Source organism: Anas platyrhynchos, chromosome 34 (assembly GCF_047663525.1).
Source record: "Anas platyrhynchos isolate ZD024472 breed Pekin duck chromosome 34, IASCAAS_PekinDuck_T2T, whole genome shotgun sequence".
Classification (NCBI taxonomy): Eukaryota; Metazoa; Chordata; class Aves; order Anseriformes; family Anatidae; genus Anas; species Anas platyrhynchos.
The window spans coordinates 2,009,160-2,022,109 of NC_092622.1; the positions used below are offsets into that span (position 1 = coordinate 2,009,160).

At 49.3% G+C, this 12,950-nt stretch overlaps 1 protein-coding gene across 5 annotated transcripts in view; it reads left to right on the forward strand.

Moving 5' to 3' along the window:
* LOC101794328 (cyclic AMP-dependent transcription factor ATF-7) overlaps window positions 1-12,950 on the forward strand; it is a 62,123-nt gene that overhangs the window by 12,972 nt on the left and 36,201 nt on the right. For 3 of the 5 annotated variants that reach the window (XM_038172548.2, XM_027445494.3, XM_038172549.2), the window contains one exon: window positions 5,952-6,020. In XM_038172548.2, coding sequence (XP_038028476.2) covers window positions 5,973-6,020 — 48 coding nt within the window. In that variant the 5' untranslated portion in view covers window positions 5,952-5,972. Of the gene's footprint in view, window positions 1-5,405; window positions 5,737-5,951; window positions 6,021-11,347; window positions 11,373-12,950 lie in introns of those variants that run through there. The other 2 variants (XM_072031951.1, XM_072031952.1) reach the window with 2 other exon arrangements.

Consider the following 12,950-nt stretch of genomic DNA (forward strand, 5'->3'; position numbering starts at 1 on the left):
TGGGTCTGCTGACGGAATTATTTATTAGGCAATCTGCAGCAGGCTTGGCGCGCTGCACACAGAGGTGATGTGGTGGCTGCATCGCCGTGTTCACACTCCTGACTCAGATTTTCCAAAACCTCAAAATCAAGTAGATCGTCTCCTATCCTTTCGTCATCAGACCAATAATCATCTCCAAAACGATGTCTCCTCGTTCTTCAGGACTTAATGGAAGCCCTCTGCTATCAGTGAGGCCTCAGGCTGTCCAAAATGTGCTCGTGTTAATGGACATTTACAAAATCCTTAGCTTTATTATGCATCATCTGTGACTTGATTACTTTTGCTTTTACAAATGCATTCAGTCCCTCCCAGCGAAGGATCCGAAGCACCAAAAGGCTCTGTGGGCGAGTTCCTTGTGGAACCACAGCTTTAAGCATCTTCACACCCTGCAAACACGGTTCGTGCAGCATCTGAGTAAACGGAGCCTGCGTGGCCAAGGGTTTAACCTCCCGAGGCTTCGTTTTCTCAGGCCGTGGAGCATTTGGAAGTGGGGTGCCCAAGATCATCACACAAAGCAGTGACAGAGCTGGGAATAGGACAAGGGCTGTGCCTCACTTCATGCAGAAGAGCCCCGCGTCTCTCGGGCGCTATCGCAGCACGTGCCTCCTGTGTCACCTTGATGTGCCCCGAGCCACTTCACGTAATACTCCTCATTTATCTCCCTGCCAGAAGGAGGAAGAGGCGATGTCCCCGATGAACAGAGAACAAGATAAACTTCAGGAAAAAGTCGTCATTGCTCTGTCGGTGCTGACACCCGTGGATAAGCGGCGCTGGAGAAGTGGTGGAGTTGTGGCTGTTCTGCCCCTTTGCAAACATCCTCTGCAGTTGCTCTGGCGAGGAATTACAAGTTGGTGAGGGATTACAAGTTGGAACTGCAGGTGGGAATGAGGTCTGCTGTAGGGCAGGTGCAGCCCTGGAAGCAAAGCTCGTGTTTGTTCTGTTTTTCTGCCCGCTGTGCGTGCTGCAGAGGAGTTGCTCCCCTTGAGAGCGCTGCTCTGTACCAGCTCCTCTTCAGAAAATTTGTGCTCTTAAACACCCTGTGCAAAATCCGAGGGGTGCTCGATTACCAGCACGACACGCACTTGAGACTGCTGTGAAGTGTGGCTTTGGGTTTACTTCTTCCTTGCAGACAGCCTGGAGGTTATTTGCATGCAAATATAGCGTGAGTTAGTGATGCCAGAGAGAGAAAAACACATACGGGCTCGTGGAGCGCGGTCGCCTTTGCTAGAAAGTGTCTTTTTTAGTCTTCCATGAGACGGCAGCTGCTTGTCAGGTCTGTGCTGACAGAACTTTGAAGCACGCTTCAGTAATCTGTCTGCATTTCTTTGCTTCCCCTTGCTGTTTCCAACATGCTAAAAATCATCAAAACAGTGAAATACTGTCCCGCGGCTGCAGGAAGAGGGATGAGAATGTGTTCCCAGTATCCAATCATCTGCTTATTCTGCCTGTTCTTAAGAAAAGAATTTATTGAAGCAATTTATCCTGACTAAATGTGATATAAATCTGAGCACATGTATGTACATACCAGTCATATTCCGTAGTGAACGAGCAGCTAAATCTTTCTGTAAAGAATGAGTGAATCCTCTTGACACTTTGCAAGATCAAGTAAACTGAGGGTTTTGCAGCGTGTTAGTCCCCAATTTTTTTTAATAGAGCTGCTTGTTATGCTATCAGAAGGAGCTGGCAGGCAGCCTGAAACGCCGCTGGGTTTTTGTTTTGTTTTCCTGCCTCTGTTTCGCTTTGGGTTATCAAAACCCCGAGAAGTGACAGCTGATCCATTTCTTTAACTTCTCAAACAGCTTTTATCTGCATCAGAAGCATGAACTTCGGGGTCTGCCTACCTCGTGTTGTTCTTACTGGTGAAGGCAGCAAGCTGCTTAAGTGACAGTGGTAAGGACGGATCCCTGACCTGTGTTAATTAAAGCAGCACAGCATCGTCTGCCCTGCAAAATACAGCAGTCTCCCTCTGCGATAATTATGCTACGTGTTGAACAATAAGCTTTGTTTGTTGATGAAACAAATCCATCCCCAACCTCATCCCACACGCTGGAGCTTAAACGTTCGAGGGCAATTTAAAGTCTTCCAGCACCAGGCTGCTTCTGGCAGCAAGGGGCATTGCAACTCTCCTTCAAAGCTCGGTGACTTCGCTGCTGCCTTGGTGCCACAGATCTCACCTTGGAGCATCGTCATCTCTGACGGTTGCTGACTGCGGCGTGGACTGGCAGGGGAATTGAGGTTTGGGGTTTTTTTGGGGGGAGCAGGCTCCAAGCATGATGGCAGAACCTCCTTGCTGGCGTACCTGGCCACAAGGACTCCAGGAGGAGCTCCCAGGCTCTCATGTTGCCAGCTCTCAGGATGCTCCCTGCTATTTACACCCCCAGAGTGCTGCTCAAACACTAACCTGGGAGCCCCCACAAGTGCAAACTTGTGCCCCTCGCTTTGGAGGCAGGAAGCAACTCGTCGAAGCCTGCACGTGTCATTGACTAAATGCAGACTAAGAAGGCTGGAAGCGATGTCTCTTCTCCCTCCAGCGTGATGGACAAAGCTGCCTGCAGCTCCTGGGAGCCTTGGCTGTGCCGAGTGCTGTTAGACACATCCTTGTCCCTTAGGGGCAAGGAAGAGAGGCACAAAGGAAGATTGGCTGTTGGGAGGGGTAAAATAAGCCCCAAAATTGCCCAAAAGAGCAGTTGATGGACCTTCGGTCGGTCTGTATCCCTATACAGGAGTCTTACCACCTGCTGTGTTACACAGACAGTAAAATAACTAGTAGTTTTCTAGCCGATGTGTCCTTCATGTCTGATCCGATTTCTGTTATTTTCTTACAGAAAAAGTATTAATTGGGTAACCTTCTGTTAGGACTCCGTAGTAAAGGCTCAAGCCCTGTCTCTTTGACTCCAGCTTGTGGCTTTCTGCATCACTAACTGAAGGTTTAGACACGATCCTTCTGGACCTCAAGTGCTGGTGATAAAATCTGTTTCGAGAGTTTTCTGCTTTCATTCTTTGCAGCGTCAGGGAGTTGATCTGAGCAGTGGTTCGGTGGTACAGGAACATTTAACCTCCTCGTCTCTCCTTGGTAGAGGCTGTTTTTACATGTAGAACATCCTCAGCTCTCTGTGCCTTCAGAGCAGGCGGTGGCAGCTGCTGGGTTACCTCCGGTAGGATGCAGCAGGTGCACCAAAGCAATTCCACTTGGAAGAGATGCAGTCGGTTGTGGAAGGATGCAGGTGAGGTCCCTGCTTGTTTAGCAGCAGAAGCCACAGTGCAGCACGCCCACTACTCGAGTTCCCCGTGGGAAGCTTGGGGGAAGTTCAGGATGGTGCCAACTCCTCTTTTTTCACGAGTTCTCATTGAGACCCATCTCACTGGGTCACCTCAAGGCTGGCCTTCGTCAGGATTTAATCTGCTAGCACAGGGCTGGTGGCACCCTCGAGTTCTGCCAGCCCCATCCCAGTTCTGGGGGGTTTTCCTGGGGGGCTGCTGGGCCGTTCCTGGCCGTGTTCATTGCCTGTATTGTGAAGTTTGCCCTGTGCTAGGGAGGTTTTGGCCGCTCGCCCGTTACATTTGTGAGAGGGCTATTTATCCTTTGTGAGCCCGTGTTTGCATAGGCCCTGGCGTTTTGCTTAATAAATCCAAACACGGCCTGGTGTCGTGGACGGCTCCCTTTTGGGGGAGAAGGGCTGGCAGCTCCTTGCTGCTAGCTTTTAATTGTTGCTGGGTTGTGCCATGGCCGAACCAGGGCTCGGGGTGGGGAATTCCACCTCGTGTCGCCACCCACTTCAGCTGTAAGCATCGAAAAATAGCCTTTTTTATTATGAAGCAAGATGTATATGTGTGTCTTTTTTACGAAAAGCAAAAGGGGGCTGTTCTCTGCAGCCCGTGCGCTCGCCCTGTGCCGTGAAGTCGCGTTCTTCGGACACTTTCTCATATAGCTCCTAAAAATAACAAGTCTCCCCACCCTCCCGCCGCCGCTCGGCGCGTGCGTGCGTGCGTGCATTCATGGTTAGAAATGCAAAAGGCTGGCTAAAAGAGCCTGTGTCTCCGTGAATGCCTTCTGGCCGCGGTCTGGTTTCGTTTCTGCTCTTGGCTGTAGCAGGCTGACATGCGTGGCTGGAGCCAAGCGCTGAACTCGGAGGAGGAGATGCTGGAAGCGACGCGAGCAGCCAGAACGTGCTCGTGCAGTAAACCCCCCGAAGAGATAGCATTTGGTTTATTATGGCTTTTTAAAATCCTGCTGTAAAAATATCAGTGGGTGGAGGGAACCATTATTTCTTGAATTTGAGGTGGTGGGGGTTACTTTATTTACTCTTAGTTTTTGTTTTTTTTTTTTTATTAATAAGAATAGCTTCACTTGTAGCATAATAGGACTGAGTGTTTTGTTATCCTTGGCTATAATCTGTGATAAACTACCCCTGCCACCAGCCTTGTAGTTTACCCACTAGGGAGCCAGATTATTGCCTTGTAAAACGGAGCACCACTCCTATAATCCCTTAATTAATTAAATGACAAATTTTAGCTCTCTCCCATTGAAAATATAACTTGTACGTAGAGAGGACTTGGATTTATTTGCTCGCTTCTTGCTTGTGCGTTTTTCTTTTTTTTTTTTTTTTTTTTTCCTTCTGGAGATTGTCACCGTCTCTGCTCGTGTGTCCGTGCTTCCTACCCTCAATCTGAGGGGAGGGTGAAGCAGCAGCCTTGACACCCTCCACCTGTGGCTATCGGGATGTTTTGTGCATCTTTGCTGGGCTTGGGCACCTCTTTATGAAAGATAAGCGTTGTCCCCGTCCTGCAGGAGATAAAATATATAGAAATACATAGACTGGGCAAAGAAGACCTCGAGAACAGCTCTGTGGAGAAGGACTTAGGGGTCCTGCTGGACAAAAAGCTGGACATGAGCCAGCAGGTTGGCCTGGAAGGCCAACTATGTCCTGGGCTGCATTAAAAAAGGGGAGGCCAGCAGGGAGAGGGTGATGATTATCCCTTCTGCTCTGCTCTTGTGAGACCCCACCTGGAGCACTGTGTGCAGGCCTGGGGCCTCCAGCACGAGAAGGATGTGGAGCTCTTGGAGCAGGTCCAGAGGAGGGCCACAAAGATGATCAGAGGGCTGACCTCTCCTATGAGGAAATGTTGAGGGAATTGGGCTCGTTTAGCTTGGAGAAGGTTCTGGGGAGACCTCATTGTGGCCTTGCAGTACCTGAAGGGAGCGTCACTGCGGCCTACTTGAGGGGAGCGTACACACAGGAGGGGGAACGCCTGTTTACATGAGTTGATAGGGATAGGACAAGGGGGAATGGTTTTAAACTAAGACAGGAGATTTAGTTTGGATATTAGGAGGAAGTTTTTCCCTCAGAGGGTGGTGAGGCACTGGAATGGGTTGCCCAGGGAGGTTGTGGATGCCCCATCCCTGGAGGCATTCAAGGCCAGGCTGGATGCGGCTCTGGGCAACCTGCTCTAGTGGTTGGCAACCCTGTGGGGTTGAAAAGATGATCTTTAAGGTCCTTTTCAACCCAGGCCGTTCTGTGATTCTACAAAACTGAGACGCGGAGAGCAGAAAGTGGCCAGGCCCTCCGGAGAGCCGCTGGTGGGGCCTTGGAGGGAGCCCAGGCATGGACAAGTGCTCGTGTCCTGGCCGGTGGCCCGCGCTGTCGCACTGTCACGGTTCCCAATGAGCCCTTCCAGCCACGCTGCCTCTTCCACTTTGTACGTGAAAAATCAGCCAGGCCCTCCGAAGCCTTACTTAAACTCGGGTTGGATTAATTTCTCTTCCCTGATGGCGATCTAGGGCACAAGGAGATCCTCCTTCCCTGTGATTAATGACGGTCCTGCAGAGGGCTGCTTCTGCTCTTGAGATTTTTAATATTATATATTTTTTTTTAGCTTATTTAACAATTTCCTCTTCTCTCCTTTCTCCCCAGCTTAGCTGAGCTGCATGAAATATGGGAGACGACAGGCCGTTTGTGTGCAATGCCCCCGGCTGCGGACAGGTACGTTTACAGTATACTTTATTGTGAATGTGTCGTTGTGAATCAAAGTGGCTGTTTTATCACTGAGGCAAAGAGTTTAAAGCCGGTGTTTTACGTGATCACTGGAGGTAATCAGATCAGAGGATTTGCAGTGTGTAAATCCAGGTTATGAGCAAGTGCAGGCACTCCAAAGTAATGAAAGCTGCCTGGCTCTGCGGCGTGTTGTTATTCTGTCGGTGTTTTCCCTGAGACCCACACAGCCCAGAGGAAACATGCTGATCTCCCGTTAATGTTTTCTGATAACGTTGCTCATCTTCTTTCAAGGCTGTTTAACCAAAGGACAGGCATTCGCTCTCTGTCAGGATGAGTTAGCTGCTGTGGCATATTCTGTAAAGCAGCTGAGAATGTGACAGTTGATGGTTCGTGTTATGCGAACCCCAAACTGCCATGGACTATTTTGGGCTCACCAAAAAAAAAAAAAAAGAAAAAAGACCCATTGTGAATTTTTTTTTTTCCACGGCCAACTTGCTGGGGTTGGCTACGGCCTTGCAAAACTTTTGCTGGCTTTCTTAGGGCAAACGATTATCCTTGAATGAGTCACATCCCCTTTGCAGCAAAAGGACCCTTCTTGTTGGCGTGCCTGCTGGGGAAGGCACCTTTTTGTTGGATTTTGATGAAATTAGTGCTTTCCCAAAGCCCAGTTTGGGGTCTCTCGGTGGCGTAGCATCTTGGTACCTTTCCCACCATAGTAACGGGAGGGACAGGGGGATTGTGCAACCGCTGTTGGGGCCGTTTTAATGGGATTTATTAGGAACCGGGGCTTCTGTGGAAATACAGAACTGTACAGACTCCAAGGAAAATCAGGTTTGTCTGTTCCGAAGCATTTGAACCTCTTAGGGTGGAGGGAGAGGGGAACTGTGGGTTTTCATTAGTTAGTAAGTGGTCTACAAGCACTTTGTTTTCCTGTCTGCAACCACTGGATGCCAGGTTGCCAAATTGTTGTGGCTGTGACGCATTTGGGAGGTCTGACCGATCCCAGGGTGGTACTCCTGTCCCCCACATGATTCTTTGGGGTATTTAATCCTTTAGTGCCTCTTGTGGGTCTCTTAATTGGAATTAAAGATAATTCTGCATCCCCGGGGCATGTCTTTGGAGACTGTATGTGAATACTGTGACGCATTTATTTTTATAGCGCAGAAATGGGTCAAAAACCTCATCTGCAAACTCTTGGGGACTGGGGATATTAAAAAAAAATACACAGTTACGACTCCTTAGCATTTTGGTCATTCTGGCACTAGTCTCATCTGAAGCATTTTCTATCCATTGCAGGTGATCTTCTTTTTTTTTTTTTTTTTTTTCATAAGCTGCTTTTTATCTTGAACTTCTTTGCCTGTGAAATTGTGCAAGTCATTTATAAAATGTATTAGCTGTATTTGAGCACTTAATGATGTGAGCACTTCATACAACCTTAAAATCGGATTCAAACAAGCAATTAAGGCAAACAACAATGTATTTAAATTTAATCTCCCACAATCTCCCACAAATGACATATAAAGGTGGTTGCTTCCTCCTTTCGCTGTTCCAGACTGCTGCTTATGGGTAATTCTGACAATTCTTCATGTTAATATTGAAATGTTAGAATCCGGGTAATTCATACCGGTATGATTCATTGTGATCTAACCTGACCTCGTGCACAGTTTCCTAGAACGTCCTTCAATACCTGTTCAAACCAGAGCATGTATTAAATAATGATGATCCAAGCTTGATTTAAAATATTTCCAGTGATGGAAAATTCACCACAGCCCTCGGTTAAGTTGTTCTAATAGTTAATTGCTCTCTCTGGTAAGGAAAAATTATGCCTTATTTCCAGTCTGAACCTGTTCAGCTGCAGCTTCCAGGCTGTGGATCTTATTAATTTTTGTTTCTTAGACAGAAAATCCTTTCTATCAAAGGTTTGATGTCTGTAGGTGTTTACTGACAGGTCAAGTCACCCCTTAACGGTCCTTTGGGCTAACTAAATACATAGAGCCCCAAACCTCTCCCTGCAAGTCCTAGTATCTTGCATGCATGTTTTTTTTTTGTCCTTTATTCTCCGCATCAGCTTCATGTTGAAGCTTTTTAGAGCCTTTACAAATTCTGCTTGCCACTAAAACGCAGCGGTACCAGCTGGAAGGATGGTGGAAGGATCAGCCTAAATCAGTGTTCAGTGGACAAGTGGAGTAAAATTGGATCCTCGAGAAGAGCCAGACAGGGAAGTGCAGTTGGCTGCTTCAGATCTGGATTTATTTTTAATATTCGATGTTGGGGGGATGATGGCTGCCAGCAGCTGTCTGCAGGGCTTGAGCTCTCGAGCACGTGCTGCATTGTTTCCCCAGCAGCTTGTGGTGCCTTTTGGCACTAAAACCTGACCCTCAGCAAGCCGCCGTGGATCATCCCATCAAAAATGGCTTATTCGTGTGGGCTGATGTTAAAGTGAAGCCTTAATAAGGGTCAGAGGTGGCTGCACCTCTCTCAGTTTATTCCCTTGTTTCCTAAAGATTGAAACGCTTGTCTTCAAACACAGGTGTCAGGGGCAGTGAAATCCGCAGGATCCCAACCTTCCTACTGGTGCTGAATGCCTCTGGCACCCGTGAGAGTCAGCAGGATGCAGACTTTTTGAGCTTTTTGGAAGGTAACTTGATTTTCACCCCAGCACACAGACGGTGTGTTATCACTGAAAGCACGGGAGGACGTTTCCCAGCCCCAAAACGAGCCAGGCTGCGGCTGGCACTGGAGGAGACTTCCTTGCAGGTTTTTTTCTGATCCTTGAAGACCTCTGTGTGCATCTTGTGTAGGAAGAAAGCCGTTGGGAAGGGAGGGTGCAATTGGCTGTTGAGCCTCTCTGCCTCTTCGGTCATCACAGTCATCGTTTTCGGGCTCCAATGCCTCTGTTCCGTTCTCTCGTCTCTAAACCTTTGACCCCGTGCCTGACCCGCTGGCATGTTTTGGTCCCTGCAGATTCTGCTCTGTTGGGTATTTCCCTGTTTGAGGGGTGTGATCTGTTTTTGGTGGGCTGCTCCCATTGCACAGGGAGTCCCTGTTCCCATGCCACCGTGGTCCCAAGCAGGCTGCGATGGGCTTAAGGCTTTATGATCAGCTGGGGGAGCGGGCACAGGGAAATCACCAATCCTTCTCCTCTCCCTAAAATCAGTGATCTGCCTCCTGCAAATGCTGCTTTGAGACATACAGTACGTGGGAGGCCACGGGAGAAGGGAGAGCAGAGCCAGGCTAATTTGAACAGGAGACTGCAGGCAATTACTGGGAAGCCAGTGGAGATTTTCCCACTTCGGTTTAAAGGAAAAAAAAATAAATCTGTTGCTTCCCAGTGTAATTCCTTTGTATCATTAGCTGGTTCTTCCCCTCTATAGCTAGTACCAGCCCTGTCTGCTGTGCTTTTTGCCTCTTTCCTGCTTTCCCTTTGTCCCTTCTATGTAGAGAAGAAGGCCATAAAGCGAATTTTTCAGGGAAGTGCGGAGGGGGAAGGGGGAACAGCCACCAAAAATAGACGGGCAGGTCTCGCTGTGCCCTCCCGTATCATCACAAGCAGTGGGCTTTCAGTGGGCACGTAAACATGTTTTGGTTGCTAGGTCTTTAATGGTGTTATTTTTGGATTCTGCATGCGATCGCTTCCCAACGGCGAGGCTGCTGCGACACAGCTGACTTCTAAATGCGCCGCATATACTGCTTTTAAAGAGGATTCTTCTCAAGGTCATTTAGCTGCTATCTGCTCCGAGAGGACAGCTGGCACGTTTTTCCCTGGCCCCCTTCCCCTAGCCCCCTCTGCACTTCGACGGGGCCGTGAGCCCCGCGCTGCTGCCTCGAAATACCCAAGGGAAGCGTGGAGCTGTGCCCCAAGTCAGGCTTTCATTGAACACCTTGGGTGAAACTAATCTGGAGGTGGTGCGCGCTGCTAATCGTTAGCAAAATCTCCTAATCCCATTTAAAACACTCTGAGTGATGAAAGACAGCCTTGGCGCAACCCGGGTGTGAGCTGTAAAGCAAAGCGTTGCCGTTAAAGTTGAAAGGTGTTAACGAAGCCTGGGTAATGATACAGCTCTGACTCATTAACACGGGGTAATTAAAGCTTCGGCCAGCATGCTGAAGGCATCCAGAGCAAAGGGCTGGGAGGAAGGCAGGGGCTTCGGCTGGGCTCGTGCTGCTTCGTTGCTGTGATCTGGTGGCTGCAGGGGGAAGTCGCTCACCACCTGGGTTTGTTTCCTCCCTTGGAAAGCTGTGTTGAAGGCTTCTGACTGTGCCTGGAGCCTGATGCGGGCAGGGAAAGCTGGTGCTGTGCACGCTGCAGGACGGACGTGCCTCTCCGACAACTCCAGGAGAGGAGCAGAACCTCTCCTGAAGGCTTGGGCAGCGCTGGATGCGGGAGGTTTTATGAAGCATCGTAACAGAGGGGCCATCTTTATTAATAAAGATATTTTGCCCGCTCCTGGTGCCCAAACTAATGAAGGGCCCATAACCCTGAATATATTCTACTGGGAGCAGGACTTTGCCTGGCCCTTGCCTCCCCACTCGGTGCCATTCCCCTCTTTATAAGTGACACAAATCATCGCTCGGGTCCTAATTCCAGCACTACAGTTATACAGGCCATTTCCTCAAACAATCGTTTGCTTTTTAAACCCCCCCTTAATTTAACAATTTATTCCCCTTAAACCCACGCCGCTGAGGTGATGCTCGTGCAGTGTCCGAGAAACGCAGAGCCCAGAACTTTCACGAGGCCAGAAAATGATTTTTCTTCTTTGTGGTTTATTGTATCCTCTTATCTTGTCATATAATAGAAATAATGTTTATGGCATTGAGGCCTCAGCATCACTTGGCATTTAACCAACCTCAAAAGCAGTTTATTGCTTTGTATACTCTGCCGCCATGACCATTATCCCTTAAATCTCTATTGCTTTGTAATATACGAGGCAACAAATGGCTCCGGCGATTGGTTAAATGCGGGACTGAAGCTAAGGTGGGTTTTGGAGCTTGTATAATCCAAACGAATATAGATTATCCCTTTTATACCAGGCCTGGTACAGAGAGGGGGCAAAGCACGACCCTCCGAGCAGCTTTCCAGCGGTGAGTGCTCCTTGTCGTGGTCCAAACTTTTGGGTGGCCTGGGACCTGGAGTCACAGCCTCCCACTGATGGATGCTGGCGGCAGCCCCGGACGTGGTTTGTGCTGGTGCTTTCTTATCCCAGCTCCGCTGCTAGGAGAAATGAGTCTTGTCCCTGTTCCTGCAGGTGTCGCGGTGGCTGAAGGTCCTCGGTGGAAGCAGATCAGTCAGGACAAGCTGGTGTGATAGGAAGAGGCAGAATAATGTAGTGGAGCCAGTAGGTAGGTGCGCAGAGCAGCCCAGAGGTGAGAGGAAGGCAGTGCCCGTGCCCTTCTGCTTTACAGCAAAGCATCTTTCTTTTATGGCAATCCCAAAGGCTGGCTTTGTCTCCGTCCTTCTTTTGTCCTTCCCGTTATGGGGTAAAGCAAGGTAAGAAAATATTCCCTGCCTCAGAGGGGCCAGGAGCCACTGGTGCTCGGAGGAGGAGATCCAGAGGGGTGTGTGAGCCCTGCTGGAGCTTGCTGCCGGGGCCACGCGTGCGCAGGGCACGGAGGTGTTTGCTCTGAATATGAGCACGTTCAGAAAGAAATATTTGTGCATTGATTTAACAGCCTCCTCAGGGCCTGCCTCTTGAGACTCTGCTCCTGGCGCTCGGGAAGGGAAGGCAGAGGAGCTGCGTGAGACACTCGGAGGGTTAAAATCGAGTCCTGGAGAAACTTCAGCCCAATTGGCTACCTGCTGGTAGAGCAAGCAGGAATTTAAACGGTGATTAAGCAGAGTTATGACACCCCGTCCTCCCATAGAGATTGTTACTGTCCTGGCACGGGAACTGAGCGGGGCTAGCCTTGGCCACAGGCGCAGGGTGTTTTTCCTAAAGAATCCCGGCTCCTAATGCCCCCCGATTTAATGAGGTAGGAGCCGTTACGGCTTTGGAAATCCAGAGCCTTAATAAGCAGGAGAGCAGCTTCTGCGGAGCAGGGCGGATGGTAGCAGTCACCGAAGCTGGACAGGACTGGTGAGAGCTGGAAGCCAGGAGCAGGACTCACAAGCTCCCCATCTGGGGCTCCGTGCTGGGACCGACACCGGGTCTCTGCCCGAGGTGACCCAAGCACCTCGCAGTGCCACGGGGCACCCAGGGACCCAAACGAGGGGCTGGATCCTTGGGGAAGCAGTTCCCATCCGTCTCTGAGCCCTTGGAGGCATTGCAGAGACCTCCCCTGCGTGCCCCTAAAGGGTCACAGCCTTGGTGGGGTTGAGCTGAGGCTGACGCCCCTGTGTGCCAGCCAAATATTAAAATGAAAAAGCGGGGATGTTAACGATGGAGCCAGGATAAAGAAAAATAATAATTCTGCAAGCTTTTTTGTTATGCTTGGGCACAGATACCCCTTGTCTGCACTTAGCATGCGAAGTCACGTCTATGTTGTGTCCCTACTGCACCCGAGTGATTTGAAGAGCTGAGCCATAAACTAGAGTTTCTCCTCTGGTTTTTAAATCCAAGGAAATGTCTGAGGCTCCGTGGCGAGGAATTCCTAGCTGTATGTGCCTGCCTGCTTCACATCTGCAGCTTTTTATTTGAAGCTGCCACAGCTGAAATAAAATTCTGCAGAGAAACATCTTGGTTAAAGGTCTTCCATTATTCTCCAGGAGTGCAGGTTTCCCGAGTTAATTATTTATTTCAAATTAAGGCCTTTACAGCTGCAGTACCTGTACAGCAGGCACAAAATGGCAGATGCTGCACAAATCTCTGCGCATTTACAGTGCGTAATGGGTCTGTGGCAAAGTAGTGCTTGGTTATAGTAACTCTTGAGGTTGTTAGCATCAAAAGAAGGGAATTAATTTGAATTGTAACTCATGTGTTG